The sequence below is a fragment of the Podarcis vaucheri genome (genome assembly GCF_965113315.1).
Source record: "Podarcis vaucheri genome assembly, chromosome: Z".
NCBI lineage: Eukaryota > Metazoa > Chordata > Lepidosauria > Squamata > Lacertidae > Podarcis > Podarcis vaucheri.
In genome coordinates, this window is record NC_138758.1 from 37,483,075 (window position 1) to 37,509,632 (window position 26,558).

Sequence of the window (26,558 nt, forward strand, 5' to 3'; positions counted from 1 at the left end):
CTTAACCTGAAACTTCTTAACCTGAAGCACCACTTTAGCTAATGGGGCTTCCTGCTGCCACCGCGCCACTGGAGCACGATTTCTGTTCTCATCCTGAAGCAAAGTTCTTAACCCGAGGTAATATTTCTGCATTAGCGGAGTCTGTAACCTGAAGCATATGTAACCTGAAGCATATGTAACCTGAGGTACCACTGTACTCCATTCTGTATTTTGTTGTTTTAATATGTGGTCCACTGCTTTGGGGGACTTGTGGGGTGTTGAAAAGCAATATATGAATATGAATTAATTATTGTAGTAGTAGTAGTAGTAGTAGTAGTAGTAGTAGTAGTGTAGTAGTGGTGGTAAATCTACTATGTATTTTGGAAAGTTGTTTATTTGTCTGATGGCTATGCATGCAAACACCTCTTAAAAGATCGCAAGCAAATTTGCACAATGGTCCTTGCCATTGAGGAGCAGCTTTAAGTCTGTATTTAGATACAATTGGACACTTAGAGTGTTTCCCATTTAGAGGGTTCAAAGCACTTGCCCCATCCCTTTTTCATAATACCAGAACTTGTGAGTATTCAATGAAACTGAATGTTAGACAGATAGCCATGACTATGTTCTGCTTCCAATCTTCTGAATATCATTGCTGGAAACCACAGGAGGGAAGAGTGCTGTTGTCCTGCTTACAAGTTTCCTACAGGTGCCTGGCTGGCGCCACTGTGAGAACAGGATTCTGGACTAGATGGGGTCATTGGCCTACTGAGGCAGAGCTCTTATTATGTTCTTCTTATTTCAGTAACCTAACAGCTTTGCAAGGCAGGGCGGTATTATTATAATTCCCCACATTGCTAGTTATGGGGTGGGGGTCTCAGGAAATGGATGGATTTCGTAAAGTCACCCAATAAATTCATCATGACTGACATGAGTTTAACATAAATGCCCTAAGTGAAAAAATAGCAACACTACTTTTCCTTCACAAAGCCCAGCATGTTTTTCAGTTGTGTATGTTTGGGCAAATTATATTTTCCTTTCCCATTTCTAGAAAATCAGTATCTTGAAAGAACACTCTACCAAATAAAAAATAAAAAGTCACCAACCGTCTGTGAAAGGGTGTCACTTCTGGGACTTGAGCAACACAATATTCTCTTCAAGGTCATGAAGCCTGGGAGGTTTTGATAAGCAAATGCTGTGGAGGGGTTTAGTTCCTCATTGGCTGCCTGGTTCACCACCAGATTTTGACATGAGTATAATCAGATTGAAAAATCAGGGAGGAGAATGAGGGAAAGTGAAGAAGGGGAAGAATGAGGGAGATGTGTCTAACTTCAGCTGACAGCAAGACTGTGGAAAAGTCGTAGAGAAGGCAACTTCACTGTGAGGATCGTCCCTGAGGGAAAAAACAAGTCTACTTTCAGCAATTCTGCAATAACAGGTAATTTCCCCCCTTCACTAATAATAATAATAATATTTTTTTAAAGGATTGTATCCAAAGTTTTCCAAGTAGCCCCCTGAAATTAATGGGCCTAAGTCATGTCCATATTTTTCAATGAATCTACTCTAAGTAGGACCAACACTGAGTAGGACCTACAGTTCACTTCTAAGAGCTAGGTTAAAGCTTGTATTGATGTAATAGAAACCAAATCTTCTGAAAAGCTGTGCTGCAAGAGGGTTGCAGATAGAAGTTACTATATGGTGGGGGTTTTTAAAGTTATGGGTGAGAGCTAATGTTGGTCATACTCAGAGTAGACCCCATTGAAATCTATGGAATTAAGTAACTTGCAGCATAATCTTAACCATGTCTTCTCAGTAAAAAAAGCCCCACTGAGTAGGGCCATGCGGGGTTTCCCTTGCATTGGATTCAGAAGCTGCAATTACTGCAGAAAGCCGCAGCACCGAGACCCTCTCAGCATACAAGACCTCTGCTCAGAGACCAGCACTGGTTGCCAATTTGATACCAGTCCAGGTTCAAGGTGTTGCCATTAAGTATATAAAACTAGAACAACTTGGAACCAGTTTTCCTGCAAGATGACTTTACCCCATATATGCCCACTCAACCGCTTCAATCTGCAGAACTGGTCCATAATACTCATTCCCCGCTTGTAGGAATTTGATACTTTTGTGTGGCTGTACCCACACTTTGGAACACCTTGCCAGCTGACCTCAGGTAGGTGCTCTCACTGTACTTTGGAAAGAACCTGCATTAAAACATTTTTGTTTGGGCAAGCCTATTCAGACATGTAGAAAGCTGACATGTATCTTAATCTGGGTGGGTTTATTTTAGCTTAACCTGTTTTTAACGTGATCTCTTTTTTTACTGGTAATTATATTATTTTATTATTTTTCTAAACTGCTTTGAGATTTTATTACAACCAAGAGGTGTGTAAATCTTGTGACATTAAATAAATACCAAATTCAATGAGGCTGACTCCCAGGTAAATGGGGTTACTCTACAATTCTATGATTCTATAATTCTACACTGGGTTAAATCTACCTTCAATTCTACTCAAGAGGAGACCTATTGACATTAATGGGCACAACTAACTTAGGTACCGGTAACTCTGAGGAGGACTTCATAGGTTCCAAGCCATAGATTTCAATGGGTCCGCCCTGTGTACAGAATTGGTGTAGTATAGAGTTTCAGATAGAACCTGCGAGAGACTAGGGTTCGAATTCTGACTTAGCCATTAAGCTCAATAGGTGTGACCTTGGGTCGGTCACTGCCTCCCAGCCTAACCTACCTCACAGGGTTGTTGTGGGGGTTAAATTAAGAGTGGGAGAAGAACTGTGTAGGCTACCTTGAGCAAATTGGAGAGAAGGTGGGAAATAAATGCAATAAATTTAGTCGGGACTTTACCCAACTGTCCCAAGATGTTCCCAGCCAGGGTTAAGCCTTGTTAACACAGGAGAAATAAGGTTGACCCTTCATTTAAATAAATAACCTAATATTCCTGAGTTTTACTGCTTGGGGAAAAACATGAAATAACAAAATAATTAAGAGAAAGTATTGCAAGGAGTTGGATGTGATGTCCCCCTGGTCCATTCCAACTATACAAATCTATGATTTTATAAGCCATATTACGGAATTATTGGGAAACAATGTTGGACTGCTAGGATGGTACTGGGAAGCACAATCCCTCTGACGGTCTCAGGAAAGCAGGTAAAGAATTGCAACCCTAACCTACTGTAAAGAAATTTGGAAGAGAATTAAGCCTGCACTCCTTTAGTCAACAGCTGCGAGTAATCCCCACTGAACAGTTTTCAGTCAGAGGATTTCAGTGCAAAAGGAAAAGGTCCTCTCTCTGCTCATTTTATATTGCTTATAAATTCTATTTTCAGTTGTTTTGTGCATACTGCTTTTAAAACCATTTTAGTTTTAAATATTTAAAAAAAAAACTTTTTTATGATGTGACTGTGTAAATAGCCTTGAGACATATGTGTGAAAGGCAGCCTAATAATAGTAATAATAATAATAATAATAATAATAATAATAATAATAATAATAGGTCTCAAACTTTTTTATCTGGGCCATAATTTCATAATAAATATTTCTTCATGAGACACCTTTTTTTTAACTGATAAGAAATAAATAGGAAAGCAAAAATAAACAACAACTGATTTATAACGAAGAAATAGCTATCCATATTCTGCAAATAAAAAAGTTATTTTGAAACTATACTATACTACACTGAAATGTTTAGATGTTTCTTTGATGGTTCTTGAATCTTCCCAGCACACTTGCTCCCCTCTCCTGCCAAACCAGGACTTAGCAACACTAAATTTTGTTGCTTATCATACCATAGATGACCTCCTGTCACCGATAAATTCTCAATTATGTGCTATGATGTTGTAGTATCTTTTCTCTTTCAAAAAACCACACTCGCCCACAATCTGTGCTTCTTGTCTTTCTCACACTTTGGGTGGGGGACAGCCAGAATTGTGAGTTGCTAGGCCAATTGCTAGAGAGGACGAGAATGGGCCTTTGAGTACCATTGTCCCAGCCTAACCTAACTGACCGGGTTGTTGAGAGGATATAATGGAAGAAGGAGTTGGGGGAAGAAACAACCATGTATGCCACATTGAGATCCTTGGTTGAAAGATGAGCTATAAATATAATAAGTACAGTGGTACCTCAGGTTACATACGCTTCAGGTTACATACGCTTCAGGTTACAGACTCTGCTAGCCCAGAAATAGTACCTCGGGTTAAGAACTTTGCTTCAGGATGAGAACAGAAATCGTGCTCCGGCGGTGCAGCGGCAGCAGGAGGCCCCATTAGCTAAAGTGGTGCTTCAGGTTAAGAACAGGTTCAGGTTGAAACAGACCTCCAGAGTGAATTAAGTACTTAGCCCGAGGTACCACTGTATTTTTTTTTTTTTTTGTAAAGCCAACAAAAATTAATCAGATGGGGCTGTTTCAAAATGTTGTATCCAATGTGAATTCCACTCAGAGTAGACCTATGGAAATTAATGGACATGACTGATTTAGGTCTATTCATTCCAGTGGGTCTACTCTGAGTCGAATGCATATTCACACCATACATTGCCAAATTAAGCAGTCATGGCTTCTGAGAGCCGGAGTTTGTTAATTTTCTAAGAGTTGCTAGGAGACCCCATTTCCTGTCCCAGAGCTACCCTTCCCAACCCCTCTTCCTAGGAAATTATGGAAATTTTAGTCTGAGGGGGGAATACAGGCCTCTGAGCAACTCTCAGCACCCTTAACAAACTGCAGCTTCCAGCATGTTGGGGGAGAAGCCACGAGTGTCTGAACTGGTGTAAAAGTGCTTTCAATGTATAATGTGAACGATGTCTAAGTTGGCTACAATCCATATTGACTCGAGGGCAGTCAAAATATCTTTACAGTTAAACAGACCTGGGAGACAGGAGTGGTGGGAACAGAGACAATCTTGAGAGCCTGGATTGAGTACATATTTCCCAAGTCAAAATATAACATTTGTTTGTACGGTTACTGAACGGAGCAACTGGAGGAGAAAATGCAAACAAACATGCAAATGAGAGACTACTTGATTGCCTTCCAGTATGTTACCTTGAGGTTCTTCCATGGATTATGTTACTTATCACAAGGCAGCTGGGTTTAGTGGGGGGAGAAGAGATTTGCTTGTGCATATTTTATGAAGTATGTGGGAAATAAGAGCTATGCAGTGTCCAGGGAGGACATTTGGAACTCCAGAAAAGAGGGCACAGATTTGTATAAACTTTGCATATGGCTAATGTTTATGTACGGATGCAAAATTAGGAATAATTCCTGAAGTTTTCAAAGGACAATAATCTCTTGTGCCTAAATTTGTGGCTCATGTACTGTTATTTGGCTCTTTGCACAGAGATTCCTGTAAAGAATTAATCACTCCCTTAGTAATAAGTCTCAATCAGGGCATAATTCTGTGACCTTTCTCAAAAAGGATGTTGCAGAGTTGGAAAAGGTTCAGGAAGGGCACTCCTCTGTGAGGAAATATTGCAGCGACTGGGACTCTCTGGTTTGGGAAAAAGGCGAGTAACAGGTGACAGGATGAAAGTTTATAAAAATATGTATGGCAAGGCGAAAGAGGACAGAGAAAAGTTTTTCTCCTTCTCTCATAACACCAGGAATGCAGGGACATCCAAAAAAGCTGAATGTTGGCGGATTCAGAACAGATAAGATAAAGTCCTTCTTCATGCAGTGTATAGTTAATCTATAGAACTTGCTCCGACAGAAGGCAGAGAAGAGCATTCATTTGGATGGCTGCCCTGTGGAGCAACCTCCGATCAGATGTCAAGGAAATAAGCAACTATCCTACTTTAAAAAGACATCTGAAGGCAGCCCTGTTTAGGGAAGTTTTAAATGTTTAATGCGGTATTGTTTTTTTAAATATTTGATTGGGAGCCGCCCAGAGTGGCTAGGGAAACCTAGCTAGATAGGCGAGGTATAAATAATAAATTATTATTGTTATTATTTTTGTTGTTGTTAAACGAGCATCAGACTAGCCACAGTGTCTATGTTCTACTGCCTCTGTCAGAGCCATCATGCCTCTGAATAAAAGTTACTTGGAATCAATCGCAGGAGAGGAAAGTGCTATTGGACACATGTTCACGTTGCAGGCTTGTATTGTCCCCAGGCTAGTTCTTTTTCCCAGGGTTGGTTTTTCATGAATTCAGGTTGAGCAGATGGGAGGCAACAGTAGCAGTAGTAGTAGTAGTAGTAGTAGTAGCAGCAGCAGCAGATAAAATTTGCATACATTATGGAATGCATCAGGGGCTACTCTGTCAACCATGGCAGTTTAACCACACATGTGATTTTAATTATGATCAGTGTATTTTTGGGGGGGAACGGGACACAGGGGTACGCAAACCCCTAAGCATTTTGTGAATCTTAGTTTGGCCTCACTGATGGGCAGTATTTCAATATGAGTAGGAAAATGAGAATACAGTGGTACCTCGGGTTAAGTACTTAATTCATTCCGGAGGTCCGTACTTAACTTGAAACTGTTCTTAACCTGAAGCACCACTTTAGCTAATGGGGCCTCCTGCTGATGCCGGGCCGTCGGAGCCCGATTTCTGTTCTTATCCTGAAGCAAAGTTCTTAACCTGAAGCACTATTTCTAGGTTAGCGGAGTGTGTAACCTGAAGCGTATGTAACCCGAGGTGCCACTGTACCCCTAAACATTTTTAAAGAAAAAACCACTGATGATGATGATGTGTCATTCTGGTTTTACAATGTTTTTTCCTATCTTTCTGGATCTGTTTTCCCCAGGTGAACAGGAAATGCCGAGGTCTTTCTTAGTGAAGTGTAAGAAGGCAAACTCTTATCACCAGTACCGAGTTGTGGATGATGGTCTCCTGGTTCCGAAATGGGACCCAGCAACAGTTGTGCCCTCCACTGCAGGTGGGTCAGACAACTCTGGGTTGTCTAGGAACCACGCTGGTTACGCGGAAGCCTCCAGTGTTTAATCATAGTGACACTATATTTATTTGTTTGATTTGTGGATCACCTTCCAATAATAATAATAATAGTAATAACAATAATTATTATTTATATGCCACCCATCTGACTGGGTTGCCTCAGCTGCTAAGGATTAAAGCTTAGCAGCAGAGCATCCGGTTCCCATGCAGATGGTCTTGAGTTTAAGAAATAAAACTATTGCCTGCATTCTGATCACAGTTATTCATGGCCACAACACCCCCAAGGACAGCGAGGCCCTCAGCACTGGTTGCCCACAAGGCCCTGCTCCAAAAGATGGAAATGAACCCAAAGGAGTCAAAGAAGAGTATGTTCTCCCTGCCCAGAGTATGACCAGAACAGTGTCAGGGCCTCCGATATCAGGTGAGCAGCTGCGGGTCACAGCACTTTATTTGAAGCAGGCTGGGTAAGAATCAGTGCTCTTTTTTGGTTTAAAATAAAGTGTGTGTGTGTGTGTGTGATCAAGAGAGGCTCCCAGAGCAGCAGCCAGATCACTATTTAAAAAGACACAGCACAAAAGGAAAACTGACTGGGAGGAGGAAATAACCAAGCTCAGGGTCAAGTTCCCAGTTCAGCTTGAGTGGAAAGGTCTGAGAAGAGAAAGTGCTGAACTTGCCGGATAGAGTGGCCGTGTGCCCCTTGTCTTCCCTTTGGTATGCAAGTCCAGGGTGCAGCTTCCAATATTCACATACTTAGGCTGCGGTCTTGTACTCACTTGCCTGGGAGAAAGCCCCAGTGAGCTGCAAAGCCTGGGGGTCAGAATGAATCAGTGTATAATAATAATAATAATAATATTATTTATACCCCGCCCATCTGGCTGGGCCTGGGCCTCCCGAGCCACTCTGGACAGCCTCCAACAAAATATCAAAATACAGTAATGCATCAAAATGCAGTAATTAAAAGCTTCCCTAAACAGGGCTGCCTTCAGATGTCTTCTAAAAGTCTGGTAGTTGTTGTTCTCTTTGACATCAGGCGTTTCACAGGGCGGGTGCCACTACCGAGAAGGCCCTCTGCCTGGTTCCCTGTAGCTTTGCTTCTCGCAGTGAGGGAACCGCCAGAAGGCCCTCAGCACTGGACCTCAGTGTCCGGACAGAACGATGGGGGTGGAGATGCTCCTTCAGATATACTGGACCGAGGCTGGTATGTGATGCTCTGTTTAGCTGTACATCAGCATTGCCCAGTGGTCAAATTTGCACCATTGCTTTTAGGATATGTAGGAAGAAGTGTTGATGGGAAAATGTGTTTAAAACAGTCTTTCTGTCCTGCTGATTTAAGCCCTTGCTTTGTACCTCGAGTGTTTTCCCCTGGCTGGAATGTGCCCTTGTTTGCCTCGGTGGAGGATGGAGAGGGTGTGTATGCTTCTTTGCTCTACAAAGATAAAATTTACATGTATGCAATGCTTTTTTTCTATATAAAAAAAATGTTTAGAGGTACTCTCATTTTGACTCAAGAAAATCACCATTTTATAGTTCAAATCGGGAAAAGTAAATACATTAAATGGACAAAAGTACAAAGATTCACAAAATGTTTAGGGGTATGCGTACCCCTGCGTACCCCGAGGAAAAAAGCACTGCACATATGGCTCCATCCACGTTTGCCTCAGGCCATGCTTGCCACTGGCATGTGGCCCTGGGAAGGTTGCCTAGATGGGAATGTGGCCCTTGGGCTGAAAAAGGCTCCCCACAGCCCTGGATGGTTAAAAAAAAAGTAAATAACGAGCAGGCTGATAATCTGATTCATCCTATTTCACCTCAGAGATGCCTGTCCAAGCTCTGAAATCCAAAGACAGTGGCTCAGTTGAAAGTGTGGCCACCTTTTACAAGCCCAATTTTGCTTGGAGTGCCTTCCGTCCTCCATACAGCTACAGGCCAACTTCTTCTACCCTTCTGGAACATTCCGCTAGCCTGTATGAGAACCATCTCCTCCCAGCCTCAGAACCACCCCTTGACTACAGCCTGAGATTCTCACCGGACATGGAGACATACCACTGTGTGATCTGTAACAAGGTGAGTTCCCCGTGGACCATGGGTGATAAATCTGTGGCCCTTCTGATGTTGGATTACAGCTTCCATCATCCTTGGCCATACCTGCTGGGGCTGATGGGAGTTTATTTTAATATTCACCCCCCGCCATTCGGCCAATAGAGGCTCCCACGGAGGCTTACCGATCATTTATCTAAAAAGCATAGCTGTCAAGTGTCCCTTATTTGAAGGGACAGTCCCTTATTCCAGCACCATGTCCCGCTGCTGTCCCTTATTGATGGATGTCCCTTAAATGATGTCCCTTAAATTTCAAAGGAAGCAGCTCCTCTTCTTCCCTCCCTCCCGGCCAGGGAGGAGGGAGGCTCCAACTGTGTTGCTTGGCTGTGTTGCTCACCCAATAAGAAGTCTAAGAACGACTGGGGGGTGGAGCTTGCATGCCTTGTGTGTGGCTAGTTAATGCAAGCTGAGGGGTTTTTTGAATGCTGGACGCCATTTTGTTGCACGTGCTGCTGCAAACTTTGCTGGGAAGCCATCTTAAGTTGAGGCTGCATAGGCCTTGTGGTGCATGTGATTCAGATTCTATTCAGTTGAACCTTTGGTTAAAAAGTTGGTTGGACAGTGTTCTCGAAGCTACCAGCATGAGTTTGACCAGACTGTAGGAGGACAGGAAGACTGGAGTGCCTGGAACAGGTGAGGCTGCAGGTCCCTTATTTTCAAGGCTGCTGGTCCCTTATTTTCAAATCTGTGACAGCTATGAAAAAGACACGACACAAAAGGAAAACAGAATTGGGAAGAAGGAGGAAATAACCAAGCTTAGGATCACATTCCTAGTTCCCAGCTCATCTAATGACCATCTGGGCTAGAAAGGTTTGAAGTTGGGCATTTGGAAGGCCAAAAGTTCCCCATCCTGATCTAAGAAAAGGCATTCCCCTCTCTCATAAGAGAACAAATATAAGGGCCTATTTCATTGTAAGGAGAGAATTCCACAAGGGTGGTTTGTTGTTGTTGTTTTACATCATTGAAACAAATTGCTCATTTACCAATCTACAGGCTGACCAGATAGGAAGCAAGCAGACAGCATAGTCTCCATGGACCCAGCTGCCATGATAACCTTGATGATGCATACATAATTCATGCTGCTGAATGGCTAAAAAAAATTTTTAAAAAATTTGCAGGTGTAAAGGAGGTCTACTCTAGAGTGGGAACTTGGTATGGTGGGTGGAAAAGGGCTTTAACCCTTTGCCTTCTGCTATGGGCTAATGAGACTTGTTGTCCAAAATACCAGTGGAGGCAGGGCTGGAACCATGTTGGGGAAAGCCTGCTCCATGAGAAGGAGAGGCGGAAAAGCAGAACGTGAGACAGACTGAACTGCCACAGTTCTAAAAACATCTCTTTGCCCTCTCAGATATTTTCTACCCCACATGGACTGGAGGTCCACGTCCGACGATCTCACAGCGGCACACGACCCTTTGCTTGCGACACCTGCGGCAAAACGTTTGGGCACGCTGTGAGTCTGGAGCAACACGCCAACATTCACTCTCAGGTCAGGAGTGAGAGGAGGCAATAATATTCTTCCTGTCCCGTTTCTCTCACAATCAAATCTGTTTCAATTCCACTACTGTTCAGCTTCCATGAAAACCTACAACATAAGAACGCAATAATTCCCTGTTGGATCAGGCCAATAGCCCATCTAGTTCAGCATTCGTTTCTTACAGTGGGTAACCAGAGACCGCAGTGGTAAGCCCACAAGCAGGATTCAAGCACAAGAGCCCTCTCCCCTTCTGTAAAGGTAAAGGGACCCCTGACCATTAGGTCCAGTCGTGACCAACTCTGGGATTGCGGTGCTCATCTCACTTTACTGGCCGAGGGAGCCAGCGTACAGCTTCTGGGTCCTGTGGCCAGCATGACTAAGCCGCTTCTGGTGAACCAGAGCAGCGCACAGAAACGCCGTTTACCTTTCCGACGGAGCAGTACCTATTTATCTACTTGCACTTTGATGTGCTTTCGAACTGCTAGGTTGGCAGGAGCAGGGAGGCAGGAGCAGGGCCCGTGCAACGGGAGCTCACCCTGTCATGGGGATTCGAACCTAGGCTCAGTGGTTTAGCCCACAGCGCCACCCACGTCCCTCTCCCCTCCTGTGCCTTATCCTTCATGAATTTATCCAAACCTCTTTTAAAGCCATCTAGGTTGGTAGCCATCTCCTGTGGGAGCAAATTCCATACTTTAACTATGAGCTGTGCGAAGAAGTTCTTCCTTTTTTTCTGTCCTTGAACTTTAAACGTCTGTCATGTCACCTCTTCCCTGCCTTTTCTCTAAATTAAAAAGTTCCAAATGCAAAAAGTACCTACATTGTTGTTCTCTCGCTAGTCACTATTCACTTGAAACAAGCAAAATTAATTATGTCATTAGTTATGTGATCAATTTCAACCTGAGGAAAACCTGGAAGACAATACTGGAAATAACATTTACTTAGGATTTGCAGACTAAAACAGCCCCAACAATAGCAAATGCTGCTTGTATTCACCTGCATGATTTCCAGGGTTGGTGTTTCCCATCTCTGGACAACTGGCCTGACTTTTGGTCTCGATTTCTTGATCTTCTTGTTACAGGAGAGAAGCTTTGCATGCAAAATGTGTGGGAAGACTTTCAAACGCTCTTCCACCCTCTCCACCCACTTGCTGATCCACTCAGACACAAGGCCGTACCCCTGCCAGTACTGCGGGAAACGCTTCCACCAGAAGTCAGACATGAAGAAACACACTTACATCCACACAGGTGAGAGGAGGAGCATGTGTCTATTGCACTTGTTTATTATTATATGTCTAGACCCACCTTTCCTCCAAGGAGCTCAAAGTGGCATTCATGGTTTCTCCCCTCCCCAATTTTATGTTCACAACAACCCTGTAAGGAAGGTTTAGGTTGAGACAAAGTAATAGATGACCCAGTGAGCTTCATAGGGAAGTTGGGATTTGAACCCACTTCCACAGGTACTGGAAGTTACATTGAAGCCCCTGAGTGCCATGCTGGTGACATAATGGATACATATAATAAATCCTTTTGACCTCCTTTCTTTGCCATCCAGGAGAGAAGCCAGTTTGGTCTCTCCCTTGCCTTGAATTTATTCCTGGGATGTAAGCGCAACAGGCTTCCCAGGGGCCCTGTAGTGGTTCACCACACCTCTTAGGCTAGTGGGCACCTGTGGAGTTTTGGGAGTGTCCTTGTCAAAAATAATTTTATCCATTATAGCTATATTCCAAGGTAAATACTACCAAGCATCCAGTGTAAGACTTTCTTTCCCATTGAATTACTGTTCGAGCTCCTAAGACCATACGACTAATTAGAGCTGCTGATATATTTTTACTTCTTGTCATCTCCTCTTTGCCATCCAGGGGAGAAGCCACACAAATGCCAGGTCTGTGGCAAAGCCTTCAGCCAGAGCTCCAACCTCATTACGCACAGCCGCAAGCACACTGGGTTCAAGCCGTTTAGCTGTGAGCTCTGCGGCAAGGGGTTCCAGCGCAAGGTGGATCTGCGGCGACACCGGGAGAGTCAGCATAGCCTCAAGTGAGAAGAGGAGAGCAGCCTTCTGTGTTCAGCTAAGGGGAGATGGCTGACATCAGGAGAGATCCTTGTGAAGAGAGGAGAGTGTGCCCAAGATGAATTTCCTCCTGTTCTTCATCACAAGAGAGAGAGAATGAAGGAGCCTAAGGAAGAGCAGCATTGTTCTCCTCCAGAAGGCCCATTGCTTAGGCTCAGTTTTCCCCACCTGTAGATTTTCTTCTCCTTCAATGGAGGCCAGTCAATGGAGACAGTACTGAGCTAGACAGCTCAACAGCCTGACTTGATTTGAGGCCCCCTCTGCACTGTACGTTTAAAGCTGTCTCGTACCACGGCTTCTAGTTTGCTAAGAAGGCTGAGAGTAATTTGGAGACTCCCCATTCCTTTCACAGAACTACAATTCCCAGAGTTCCCCTGGAAGACAAATTAGTTGTTAAACCACTCTGGGAATTCTCCCTCCAAAGAATCTTAGGAAGTGTAGTTTGTTAAGGGTGCATAGTAGTAGTATTCCCTTAACAGAGCAACAAATCCCAAAGTTAAGAGGGATTGGTTGTTCAACCAATCTGGAAACTGTAGCTCTGGGAAGGGAAAATGGATCTCCCAAGTACTCTTACACCCTTAACAAGCTACAGTTCCCATAATTTCTTTGGGGAGGCTATGAAAGTTGAAAGCTGTATGATGCAGCTTTAAATGTACAGTGCAGATGGAGCCTACTAGTAAGTCTGTTCCATATAATCTGCCCGCAAAACAAGTGCTCTGTCACTGAGCTAAGGCCCTTCTGGGATAATTTTTTTATTTGCTGAACTGTCATGGCTTCATCCAAAGAATCCTAGGAAATGTAGGTTACTGAGAGTAGGACATTTCCTACTACAGTGGTACCTTGGGCTAAGAACTTAATTCATTCCAGAGGTCCGTTCTTAACCTGAAACTGTTCTTAACCTGAAGCACCACTTTAGCTAATGGGGCCTCCTGCTGCCACTGCGCCGCCGGAGCATGATTTCTGTTCTCATCCTGAAGCAAAGTTCTTAACCCAAGCTAATATTTCTGGGTTAGCAGAGTCAGTAACCTGAAGCGTATGTAACCCAAAGCGTATGTAACCTGAGGTACCACTGTAGCCTTCCCCAACAGGACTACAGTGCCCATGATGCCCTAGGGAGAAGGAACAACAGTTAAAACCACTTTAAGCATGGAACAGTGATATACTGCATGAAGAAGATTTGCAAAAAATAAGAGCATAATGGCTAAGCTTGAGCCCCTCCTTGTTGCCCCCCCCCCGGCAAAACCTTATCTGCCTTCTCAGAGAACACTGTCAATATGTATTTGTGCTTATCTTATTGTATATATTGTTTTGAATGAATCATGCATTAGATTCTCTCTGCCACCTCTGGTGTTTTAGCAAAGATGCCTTACACAGCACCTATGAGCACATAGTTACTGGAGGACAAACCTTTGCGTTGAGGTTCTCTGCTCTCTGTTTTGGAGTATTCAGACACCCCCAACGCCCCATGCCACTAATACAATTATCATCTGTTTATTTGTACTCCATTTTCCCACAAAACTGTGCCCAAGGTGGATCACAACATACCAGCAGAACAAGTATAACAAATATAACAATTCAAAATATATATTAGAAACAACCTATGAGATCATCTTATCACATGTCCACTTGAATGCTTCGATCAGTGGAATTGCCACTATTACAGGTGCCACATTAATACCCATTCCACATTTCTAATAAATCTTTTACTCTGGCAGCACCTACGCTTTGGAGCTCTGCCTAATGATACCCGGCAAGCGCCTGCATTGTACTCTCTTTTGGCACCCGCAAAAAACGATGTTTAGACAAGTCCACCTGGATGCTTAGAAACATGACGCAAGATTGAATCTGTTTTCAGTCTATTGTTATTTTAACTTTTTGAGTGCCTTAAATTATTTTCTTAGTGATAATTCTATTGTTTTATCCTTTTTTGTAAACTGCTTTGAGGTTGTTGTTTTTTATAAGGGGTGTATAAACTGTATGAACTATATGATACAGTACATAATATCAATAAATGCATTTTTAAAAAAAACCACCAATCCATACAAGTTTGTATAAAACAATACAGACAAACCAACCTAACTAAACAGCTTAGAATTAAATAGGAGAGATAATAACGCGTAACACAGAAGTAAAAAGTATAGAAATCAACCACATGATACATTGATTTCATAGAGTTTGGACCAAAAGCTCAATTTTCAAACTTCCAGGGGCCTCACCCTTTCTATCTCTTGGGGTACTGCAGATACTCCTACATTAGTTCTCAGGGTGGGGAGAGGTCATGTGGGTGCCAACTTGAATAAAATAATGGGGGGGGGGGCAGGTAAGCCCCACTCCACAGAATTGATCACAAGTCGTGGTGCACAGACAAACCATGGCCCATCACCTTTGGGGGGACCTGCCCCCCTCAAATAATCTATGGGAGGTGAAGGGACCTCAGCCCCTGGGAATTGGCTCCTATGATCTTGGCTGTCACTTCACACAGAGGCCAATAACATACCCTCCAACATTTCTCTGAAGAAAATAGGGGTGTCCTACTGTGTTGCCCCAGCCATTCTAGCTGGCTTCCCACATATAAAAACATTGTGCCATATCCTCCAACATCTTTCTGATGAAAATAGGGACGTCCTAATGAAAAACAGAACATTCTAGGATCAAGTCAGAAATCGGGATGGCTTCTGTAGATTCGGGTCCCTCCCTGGAAAACAGGGACAGTTGGAGGGTCTGCAATAACTTTCATTCCACATTCTTCTACCAAACAGCATACATTCACGTGAGCTGGGGGGGTAAACAGACTTTCTCTCAGATAAGGGTAAGAGGAGATAAATATACCTTTCAAAGAGAGTGTTTTATAAATAAAAATAAACGACTATCTCTAGGAGTGGGGAGTGGGAAACCTGTGGCCCCATGGGGCAGGTCACCCCATTTGTCCTGTGAGGCAAGCTGTTGTAAACAAAATCTGCCCTTTTTACCTTATGGGGTATCCAAGAGCCTGTATATAGTCCTTAAGTGGGTTCCCTATCGGTAAGAGAAAATAACAGAGGCCAACCAGAGAATATTGAGAAGCAAAGCAGCTATTAAGCCTGATCTTTATTAAACTATTGCAACAAGTTCCTCACTCACCCCAAGCAGGAAAGAAGAGGAACCCAGAACAAAGGTGTTAGCCCTTATATAGACTTTTTAAATTGCCCACCCTCAAACTCCAGACTGTTCCCAGAAGCATCATACCTACATCACAGAAGAGGTGGTCTACAACAGAAATCTGAGTGCGTTGTTTATCTCCTGTCTGGCAAGTTACCTGGTTGCATTATCTGGGTTTTGGCCACTCTTTTGTTATTATAACTACTTAATTCCTGAATCCAGGTCACAGGTTCACCCTATTCACACCTTAAATGTCCCCTTGAGGCAGGATTTGTGAGCACAGAGACAATGGGGAGGTTTTGTCTATTTCTCCCTCATTGCAGAGAAATATTTGGTCAGTTTGGGAGAGTCAAAATGGTTTCAGGACTGTCTTCCTGTACTGTTTCAAACATGTGGTTTATGCATTCATGTACAGTCATACCTCGTTACATTTGCTTCATGTTACATTCTTTCAGGTTACGTCCTGTGGTGACCCAGAAGTATCGGAAAGAGTTACTTCTGGGTTTTGCCGCTCGTGCATGCGCAGAAGCGCTATATCGCGCTGTGCACCTGCGCAGATACGGCACTTCAGGTTGCGCTGTTTTCATGTTGCGAACAGGCCTCCGGAATGGGTCCCATTCGCAACCAGAGATACTACTGTATGTGTTTGCCTTGTACATTTATTTTATATATTTGAGACTTTAAATTCTTATAACAAAGCTGAGGCCATCCGAGAGGCATGACTTAGGTATGGGGGTGTGGCCTGCCTGGGGACAACCTCATGGGTCAGAGAGGCCTGGACTCCGATGTTTTAAAACAGAAGTCGTGACTCCCTAAGTTTTCTTGCTGCCACTCTAAATGAGTTAGAATGGAAGGAGAGGCTGGGGAAATAAAAACAGGAAGAGGTGGGGAAGGAGAATGTTTCAGGATACACAGATTCAAAAGCAGGGCTATGTAAGTCAGCCTCATGGCTAGCCAGGTAATGTGAATAACTGATAGTGATGGAAATGTCATTGACGCAAAGCCTTTTGTTTCACAAGATAGGAGAGAAGCCAGGAGTCTGATTTGCTTTTTATGGATATTTACAGATTTACCTGGGGTTTGCAAGGCCATTGTAGTACATCTACAAAAAGCTTCCTGGGATGTTGGGGAAGGGCTGCAGCTCAGCAACAGTGTCGTACTTTCAGCGCAGAAGTCCCAGGTTCAATCCCCACCAGATTCAATCCTGACAGCTGCTGCCTGTCAGTACAGACAGTACCAAGCTAGATGGACCCAATGCTTTGACTCTGTAAAATTGCATGCAGAAGGTCCCTGGTTCAATCCCCGGCATCTCTGGGTAGGGCTAAAGGAGACCCCTGTCTGAAACTCAGGAGAGCAGCTGCCAGTCAGTGTAGACAAGATTGAGTAGCTCGACCAATGATCTGAGTTGGTAAAAGGCTTCCTATTTAAATCAGTTATTTATCCAGGACTAGAGAAGAGTACCTTTTTACATGCAGAAGGCCCAGGCATTTCCAATCCCCAATGGCATTTCCAGGTAAGGCTAGAGGAGACCCCTTGTCTGAAACACTGGGGAGTAGCTGCCCATCAGAGTTGACATTACTGAGCTAAAGGAATGTTGGCTTTCCTTAGTATAAGGCAGCTTCCCATCTCCTCCCCTTCCCCCACCACACAAAATGCTTTCACCTTTCTGGAGATTGCACATTTTTGCTCTTCCTGCTCATAATCAGCCCAAGATCTGTTGGTTGAAGACAGCTGGAAGGAAGAATACACAAACGTGTAAACCCGCCCCCAGCCCCTCCTGGAAGAACCCTGCAGGGAGTGCTTTGCATGCCCCTAATTTGCTAACCAAAGCAATCCAAATATTCCTCCCCTTCCCCCCCCTCAAGCACAGGAATGAAGGTGTTAAGGTGGGGAGGGGTGAAAGATAGGGCAGGAGGAGACAATCGGGCTTTGCATTCCTCCAGTTTTGTTGAGATTTCGATGTTAGGTTAGTTCCTAATTGACTGGCAGCTAGGATGGCTGCTGAGGCTGGCAGTGTGGCCCAACTACTTGCGGCAAGTCCACATACAGTGGTATCTCAGGTTACATATGCTTCAGGTTACAGACTCCGCTAACCCAGAAATAGTACCTCGGGTTAAGAACTTTGCTTCAGGAGAAGAACAAAAATCGTGTAGCAGCAGCGGGAGGCCCCATTAGCTAAAGTGGTGCTTCAGGTTAAGAACAGTTTCAGGTTAAGAACGGACCTCCGGAACGAATTAAGTACGTAACCAGAGGTACCACTGTACTGGACACCTTCACATCACATGGCTCCTGCCACAAAAAGAGAATATTGGGAACTGTAGTTTGTTAAGGATGCTAGGAATTGTAGCTCTGTGAAGGGGTAATTACTACATAATAATAATTTAAAGAAAGTAGCATTAATAGTCACTGCCTTTCAGCCTAACCAACCCCACAAGGTGCTTGTGGGGATTAAATGAAGATTGGGAGGACCATGCCCACCGACTTTAATTAGGGGAAAAGATGAACTATAAATGTGATAAAATAATGATAATGATAACAATAATTTAAAGACAGTAGTAGTAACAGTCACTGTCTCTCAGCCTGATCTACCTCCCAATGTTGTGGGTATTAAATGAGGGGGGGGACCACACCCACCCCCCTTCCTTGGAATATAAATGCAATAAGTTAATAAAAAATAAGGATACAAAGAGAGAGCTTTTTTTTTTAAAGCAACCTTTGGTTTTATGCCCCTCACCCTGACACAAAGTAAAACACTACTGGAAAACGGGAGCCTGGAAATCTGAGGCTGAGGAGGGCAGCTTGTGGAGCTCAGCTTTGGGGTGATAAGTTTATCAGGGTTTGCCAGCTGCCAACTGCCAAGGCTGTCAAGCAGGCCTGTTAGGGAGGGGGAAGATCTACCAGGGCAAGATAGGTCACCCTAGGCCTTATCAGAGCCCAGTCTCACAACACAGAGATCCAGAAAAGGGCTTTCTCCACCCCACAACAAAAGGCAGATTGGCAAGGCGAAGGACATGGGAATGGAGTGTAGGAGGAGATGAAAGTCTTCCATGCAACCAGGGAAATTTGCAAATTGGAAGGCGGTGGTGAGAAAATCTGCAGAACAGGCAAACATGGAAAGTCTTGGATGGGAGACACTTAGAGCAGTAGTTATTACAAAAAGACTGGATCCTCTTTAAAGCCTCCTTCATATCATACATTTAAACCACTATGATACCACTATAAACTGTAACCGGTTTCGTGTGAAATTTTGGCAGCTGTAGTTTGTTATGGGTGCAGAGAGTTGTTAGGAGGTGCACACACACACACACACATTCCCCTCCCAGAGCAACAATTTGTATATATCCTTTTATTTCCTGTTTCTCTGAATTCCAAAGCATTCAAATTATTAATAATAATAATAATAATAATAAATTTTATTTATATCCCGCCCTCCCCAGCCGAAGCCGGGCTCAGGGCGGCTAACAACAATAAAAATAGTTCAACATTCTAAAACATTCATTATAACATTAATTAAATCAAATTAAAATCAAATTAATGGCAACCATCAAGCAAATTTTTGTGCAGATTGCCAGAGGAGGGGGTCAGGCTGCGCCCTGACAAAAGGCCTGGTGGAACAGCTCTGTAATATGACAAAACATAATACATAATACATTTTGTAATATGACAAAACATAATACAGGAGAAATAAAATAGGTGGGGGAAGTGAAGTTACAAGGAATCAGGCAGAGGCGCTCACCTTCCTATCTGATGTCAAGGAGATAAATAACTATGCAACTATTTTTTTAAAGAAAATTATTGATACAGCAAGAAAAAAGAAAAAAAAACCACAAATACTAAATTACACACAGGAATAACCAATGTTGTAAACAAAAATTGCCCTTTTCCCTTATGGGGTATCCAAGAGCCCATATAGAGTCCTTACATAGGTTCCCTATTGGTAGGAGAAAATAACAGAGGCCAACCAGAGAATACTGAGAAGCAAAGCAGCTAGTAAGCCTGATCTTTATTGATCTGTTGCAACAGGGTGCTCCCCTCACCCGCGGGAGAGAGGAGGGACCCAGAAAAATGGCGCACAAGGCCTTATAAAGACTTTTGAAATTGCCACCCTGTAGATCAATACCACCTCCAGAAATGAGAGGGAAATGTGTGTGCGTCCTATGGGGTGAATGCAGGCTTCAGGAAGCTATCCCCCCAGCCTGGCAAGCTCTGGGAGCGATGGCAAAGCTGCACGCAACTTCGCCATCGCTCTGGGACCCGTTCTGGGGGCTGGGAAAGCTCCGGCTTCCCCCACCCCCAGCCCCTGCAAGCTCCGAGAGCAATGTGAAGCTGCGCGCAACTTCGCCATCGCTCTCGGACTCTCCAGGCTTCGCGCAGCTCTCCACAAGCAGTGGGAGCCCGGCGCTGGGCTCCCATGGCTTGCGGAGAGTTGCCTGCATGCTGAAGCCTGGGCGCGCTGAGCTCAGTGCGCCCAGGCTTCAAGCTTCCGCACCTCTCTGCAAGGTGCGGGAGCCCTGCGCTGGGCTCCCGCAGCTTGCAGAGAGTTGCCTGCATGACAAAGGCTGGGTGTGCTGAGCTCAACGCGCCCAGACTTCGCGCACCTCTCCGCAAGCCGCGGGAGCCCTGCGCTGGGCTCCCGCTACTTGTGGAGAGTTGCCTGTTCTGGGGGCTGGGGAAGCTCGGGCTTCCCCCACCGCAGCCCCGCGCCTGGGGGAAAAATAACCCCCCCTTTATTTCCCCCCCAAAAAACTAGGTGCGCCTTATGGGCCGGTGCGTCCTATGGGGCGAAAAATACGGTAGTTCCTGGGCCAAGTCACAGGCTCACACCCTTACATAATTTTCTTAACAAACAATAAAACATATATTGGTCTTAACACTAAAGACCCAGCCTCCTGTCTATTCCATATTTTTATTTCATATTACTTATTGCCAATACACAAAAGTGAATAACTATGCAACTTTTAGAGGTCATCTGAAGGCAACTCTGTATATAGGGAAGTTCTTAACGTTTGATGTTTTATTGTTTTTATCTCTGTTGGAAGGTGCCCAGAGTGGTTGGGACAACCCAGTCAGATGGGTGGGTACAAATAATAAAAATTATTATGATTATTATTACTAGTTTTTAATTGTTTTAGCTATGTTTTGTGTACAGTTTTGCTATGTATGCACCATTCATTTTGACAAATAGGTTTATAAATCTTTTTTTTTTTAAATAGACATAATAAATATGTCTGCATGGACTATGTGTGTTTGCATGTGTGTCATAGAGCATATCCCATAATTCTTTGCAAACCACACAAACTTGAATACCATGGCAGACTGATGTGGAAGCTGCTGCTCCCAGTAAATGACAAGCCCCCCCCCCCCGAACTTCCTTTTCCATGCCATTTCAAAAAGTGGACAGCTTATCTTCCCTCCTATACTGTTTTCTATTTGGAGCTTTCATTGCATTTTTGGCTGTGGCTGAGGAGCTGGAATCCCCTTCCTTTCTGCTCAGTGCAAACTATCTCTTGGAGCAGAAAGCGTTTTTTTGTCTCTTCATATTTTTAAAGAGCAACATTGCACCACCAAAGCTGAATACAGCAGTTCTACAAGTGGCGGCAGCCCATAGCCACCTGTTGACTCACTCACTCCTGTACAACTGAGACATGTGTTTGATAAGTCCAAAGGGTGCTGTAACACATTGGAGAACACACTATTTGCCACCTGAGGGCTGCATTCCTTTCTAATCAACTTTCTAGGGGCTACATGGTATGAATTTATCCTAATAAACACATTCTTGTAAGCAGTATTGTCTAAAATACAAATTTTTGCACAGAGTTTTCCCTAAAGCAATGCATTCATGCATTCATATTTCACAATTACATTAATTTTTACAGACACATTCCACTTGTGTATGCAGATTGTAAACATTGGTTGGTTGGAGAATTGCAATGCAAAATTAGGGTAAGTGTAGCTTTCAAAGGTGCTGCATTTCAGTTCCCATATGGTTTCAGAAAGTGCAAATTTGAAATATTCACTTTTAAATGTGAACCACATTTAATTTCTCCATCATCCCTACTGGTGTGATTTTACTGTCACTTCTGGGACTAATGAGTGGAGCTGCCCTGTGTATACAGAAATATAGCCTCAATTGTTCACTCTCTATTGACCTTCTCCTTGAACTATTACATGGGGCTACCCTTAAAGATAGACTGGAGGCTGCAGCTGGTGAATAATGCAATCGCTAGGTTGTAAACTGGGTCAGCCTGATGGGACCATATAACACCAATAATGAAAATATTACTGGGGCTGCCAGTGAACTACCAGACCAAATTCAATGTATTAGTATTAGCATATAAAGCCCCAAATGGCATGGGACCCAAGTACGTAAAAGAGCCCCTTTTCAAATACCAACCATCTCAGACCCTATAATCATCAGGTGAGGACTTGGTGGTGGTGCCACCACTGGGGGGGCTACCCAGCTGACAAGGCCTTTTCAGTGGTGGGTCCCTGGTTGTGGAATGCCCTCCCTTGCAATATGTGCCTTTCTGTTTGAAGACATTCCTGTTTATCTAGGCATTTGGTGACTGCAGAATACTGTTCCTGGTGACTCTGCTATCCTTGGATGGAATAACCTTTATAACTGCAAGTGCTTTCAGAATGTTTTTAACTGAAACTGTTTTTAGATAGTTTTAAAGCTCATTAGGTGCCCTTGGACCAGTCATTGTCTCTCAGTCTAGCCTACCTCATAGGATTGTTGTGAGGACAAAATAGGGAAGGGAAAACAATGTAGGTCACCTTCAGCTTCTTTGAGGAAAAGCTAGTATATAAATAAATAAAATTTAGAATGTGTTTTAAAACTGTGTCTCTTTTGTCTGTCACCCTAGGCTTATTGGGGTGGAAGGGTGGGGTATAAATTACAGTAAATTAATAAATAATAAATGAGAAAATGAAATTGTCCTTACAAGATATCCCATAAACTACAAGCAACTAAAGGGCAGAGCTTGAACGAGCATTTTTATAAATATATATGGCATGATTTTATTTCTTACACAAACACGTGAGGAGGCACGTGGTCACTCAGTGCCTTCAGTGTATGCAAATGTCTGGCTCATTTAAGTCTACATAGAACCTTTATTCTCATAGGCGGAGAATACTTTTTTGTTATAAGTCTTTATTACTTGTAAAGTGAATCTTTGTATGAGCTAAAACTTTTATTATCCATTTGGAGCTGTGTTGTGTCTTTGTACTTTTGTCCTAGGCTGTGACATTCTATGCTTTAAATCTTTTGACTCTTTATTTTCTTTCTTTTTGTTACATTTGCAAGTCTTTTTGTTAACAATTCAATGATATATATATATCATTGGTGCACTATTTATTTTATGTGCTGTGAAGCAGTTCTCTGCAAATCCCCGCTCTGCCTCCTCAGCTGTCAAGCTGAAATCCTTCTGAGAGCCCTAAACCTGCTATCCACTGAGCCCCAAGGCCATGGTGTTATCGCTCCCTGCCACTTGCCTTTTTGTCCCTTGGATTCTCCTCCCCCGGTGATTCAGCAAAATCTTCTCTGAGGAAAGAAACAGAAGCCCCACACTGAACAAATCACAAGGTCAGATTGCCCAGGTGGACGGGAGGAGAGTTGAAATACAAAAAGGGGGAAATTAGGTGGTCAGGACACCATGACTAGCAAGACTTATTAATAATATTGTACTGTGCACACAGGACGTGGGTGGCGCTGTGGTCTAAACCACTGAGCCTAAGGCTGGCTGATCGAAAAGTTGCTGGTTCGAATCCCCACAACGGGGTGAACTTCCATTGTTCAGTCCCAGCTCCTGCCCACCTAGCAGTTTGAAAGCACGTCAAAGTGCAAGTAGATAAATAGGTACCGCTCCAGCGGGAAGGTAAACGGCATTTCCGTGTGCCGCTCTGGTTTCGCCAGAAGCGGCTTAGTCATGCTGGCCACATGACCCAGAAAAACTCCCTCTGCCAGTAAAGTGAGATGAACGCCGCAACCCCAGAGTTGTCCGCGATTGGACCTAACAGTCAAGGGTCCTTTACCTTATCATGCACACAACTTACTCAAGCGGCAGCAAGTTCCAGGGGTTGACTTTTATAACGTTGGTTTCCTTTTGGGTGGGGGAAGAGAGCACTGGAGACTTCTGATGTTTCTGGAAATAAATTGTTCATTTAAGAATGTAAGAAGGTGCCTTACACTGAATCAGGCCATCTGGCTAAGAACTGACTGGCAGTGGATCTCCAGGATTTCAGGCAGAGAACATTCCCAGCCTGGCCCTGAGCTCCCAGTGGGGATTGAACCTGGGACCTTCTGCATGCAAAGCAGATGCTCTGTCACTTGAGTATGTATTTAAAAATGTACAGGTTGTGCAGATGGGAAACAAACAGCAGGCCAAACATTGTTATTGTTGTTAAGTTACGCATTTAGAAACTGCTTTACAGTCTGCATATATGGAAGCAGTGTACAATAAGAAATAATGTTATTAACTATGAGTAATACATACACCGGAGAGGATATCACCTTCCCTGCTGCTACAGTCACATGGGCTTTGAGTTGCTCTGTATGCTGGTGGCTGTGGCTGCAACCTACCATTTTAATTCCCCCACAATGTCTCTGGGTCCCTGACATAGTGCTTCTGCACTATGCAGAATAATCAGACATTCTGGACAGAAAACTGTAAAATTTCTCCTTCCTCATATATAGGGTGAATTCCAGAAAGCAGCCCCCTCGCAGAGCTTCACACCACAGTACTTCACCACATAGCACATAGTTAAAATGACAGGATTTGCTCCAACAAGATGCAGTGGTGGCCACCTTTTTGAACACACCTGGAAGAGGACTGGACAAACTAGTGGAGGATAAGACTATCAATGCCTGCTAGCCATGATGGCTATGTTCCCCCTCCAGGGGCAGAGGCATCTAGTTGGCCTCTGTGGGACTAGATGCTGGCAGGTGTGCCAGCTTGGGCCTGCGACCGTGGGTGCCCGCGGTCATGGATGTCATGCAGCATGCATGGCCCTGGTACCAATTTTTTTGGGTGCTTGGGCACCCAGGGCCCCAGAGAGCTATCACCTATGGAGGCTGGACTAGGTGGGCCTTTAGCCTGATCTAGCAGAACTCTTCTTACGCTCTTATGATCAGCTCTAGTGAAGATAGATATACAGTGGTACCTCGGGTTACATACGCTTCAGGTTACAGACTCCGCTAACCCAGAAATATTACCTCAGGTTAAGAACTTTGCTTCAGGATGAGAACAGAAATTGTGCTCTGGCGGTGCAGCGGCAGCGGGAGTCCCCATTAGCTAAAGTGGACCTCTGGAACGAATTAAGTACTTAACCTGAGGTACCACTGTAATATTTTAAGCGCAGTGTTAGCAAACGTGTGCTCAAACCCTCCCATTACATTTGAATTCTTACATCATTCTTCACCCTCAGTTTCAGCAAGGTGCAAATTTTCAAGGAAGATCAGTAACAGTAGGTAAAGTATGGTAAGTTTGCCTGCCATTACTAATTGAGGACCCCCTGAAAAACTTATGAGGAACCAGCACCAGAAAATAATGTGCAAAACAACTGCTGTATTCAATGAACAAAACAACAACAACCCTTGTATAGTGTGCGTCTTGTGTCACTGATAGTTGTCAAATAGTGCACCCTGGTGTTCATGAAGTGAATAAACAGACTTAAAAATGGAACAAATCAACACTCCAATAGAAAGGGCTTCCTGATTACCTTTGATGCCACCTTTTCCCTCTCTCTCCTGCAGAGTGTTGAATAGTGGGTAGACATGGCAGACGACACGGCGATTTCTCCAAAGCAGCTCTTTATTTTGTAAGCTGGAACAGAACTGAACAGCAAACAGCTCAGCCGGCCTGCTTTTATAGGCAGCCGGCTGTCAACATTGTAGCAACAACAACCCGGGGTTTCCCGCCTAAAATAACTGACATGGACCTGAGTGAAAACTATCTATAGTATCCCCCTGCTAGCACAGGGTGAGAACTTCAGTACATAACACAGAGTAAATGTGCCAACACTATCAGACCCTTAGAAATACTGTATTTGCTAACTCGGCTGCTTTGATCTGTGGAACCGGCTCCATATAATACTCTTTCTGCAGTTGTAAGAAAATTAAAACAATTAAAACCTTACGTTTTTCAGATTTTCTGTGGATGCAGTTCTGTTGTTGTTGTTGTTTAGTTGTGTCCGACTCTTCGTGACCCCATGGACCAGAGCACACCAGGCACTCCTGTCTTTCATTGCCTCCTGCAGTTTGGTCCAACTCATGTTAGTAGCTTTGAGAACACTGTCCAACCAACTCGTCTGTTGTCATCTTCTCCTTGTGCCTTTAATCTTTATCTGCCCTTAAATGGATCCTGGCAGGTTGGGGGGGAACAGCACAGAAAACAGCACTTACTTTATGGCACAAAACTAGCACAAAACTTGGGCATTGGTTTGGAGGGGATCATACAAAGTTGGATGTTAGGGTGTCAACTTGTACCCATGTTATAATAATTTTGAGGTCATATATAAAAATAAATGTTCAAAACTGTATATATAAACCACATGTCTGAAGCCCCACAGAAAAGGTCTTTAATCAAAACTAATTTTAAAATTTGATGTCCACTTTTCCTTCTCCTAATCCTCAGAAAAGAAAAAAAAGAGAAAACAAACATTCTTTGCTTCTTGCCAAAGTGGCTCTCTGCACCCTGGCAGCAAAAGAAATACTTTTAGATCCCTTGCTGGATCCACGACCCCAGGAATTAGAAGAGACTCGGGCATCGTGCAGGCTAACGTCCCCCCCCGCACCCCCCCCAGAACCCCCTACCAAAAAGAAAAAGAAAAAATAGAATCTACTGTATATGTATAGGCGGAACCTTTCTTCACTGGAACCTTCGCGATCGCCACCGTGTTGCTACGCGA

At 43.8% G+C, this 26,558-nt stretch overlaps 1 protein-coding gene and 1 long non-coding RNA gene across 4 annotated transcripts in view; one reads left to right on the forward strand and one right to left on the reverse strand.

The window, feature by feature from the left end:
• Window positions 1–14,474, forward strand: part of GFI1B (growth factor independent 1B transcriptional repressor) — a 34,143-nt gene extending 19,669 nt beyond the window's left edge. The window contains exons 3-9 of one of the 2 annotated variants that reach the window (XM_082207870.1): window positions 1,028–1,414; window positions 6,726–6,857; window positions 7,134–7,295; window positions 8,688–8,938; window positions 10,320–10,457; window positions 11,524–11,689; window positions 12,304–14,474. In XM_082207870.1, coding sequence (XP_082063996.1) covers window positions 6,737–6,857; window positions 7,134–7,295; window positions 8,688–8,938; window positions 10,320–10,457; window positions 11,524–11,689; window positions 12,304–12,482 — 1,017 coding nt within the window. In that variant the 5' untranslated portion in view covers window positions 1,028–1,414; window positions 6,726–6,736 and the 3' untranslated portion in view covers window positions 12,483–14,474. The remainder of the gene's footprint in view (window positions 1–1,027; window positions 1,415–6,725; window positions 6,858–7,133; window positions 7,296–8,687; window positions 8,939–10,319; window positions 10,458–11,523; window positions 11,690–12,303) is intronic. The other variant, XM_082207869.1, reaches the window with a different exon arrangement.
• Window positions 9,531–26,479, reverse strand: LOC309523785. 2 transcript variants are annotated; one of them, XR_014215621.1, is made up of 5 exons: window positions 26,364–26,479; window positions 25,652–26,011; window positions 25,371–25,398; window positions 23,706–23,794; window positions 9,531–9,665 (listed from the first exon to the last, which is right to left on the reverse strand). It is a non-coding gene; the product is annotated as an uncharacterized lncRNA (long non-coding RNA). The 2 variants fall into 2 exon arrangements; XR_014215622.1 differs by lacking the exon at window positions 9,531–9,665 and adding an exon at window positions 10,446–10,553.
• Between the last annotated feature and the right edge of the window lie 79 nt (window positions 26,480–26,558).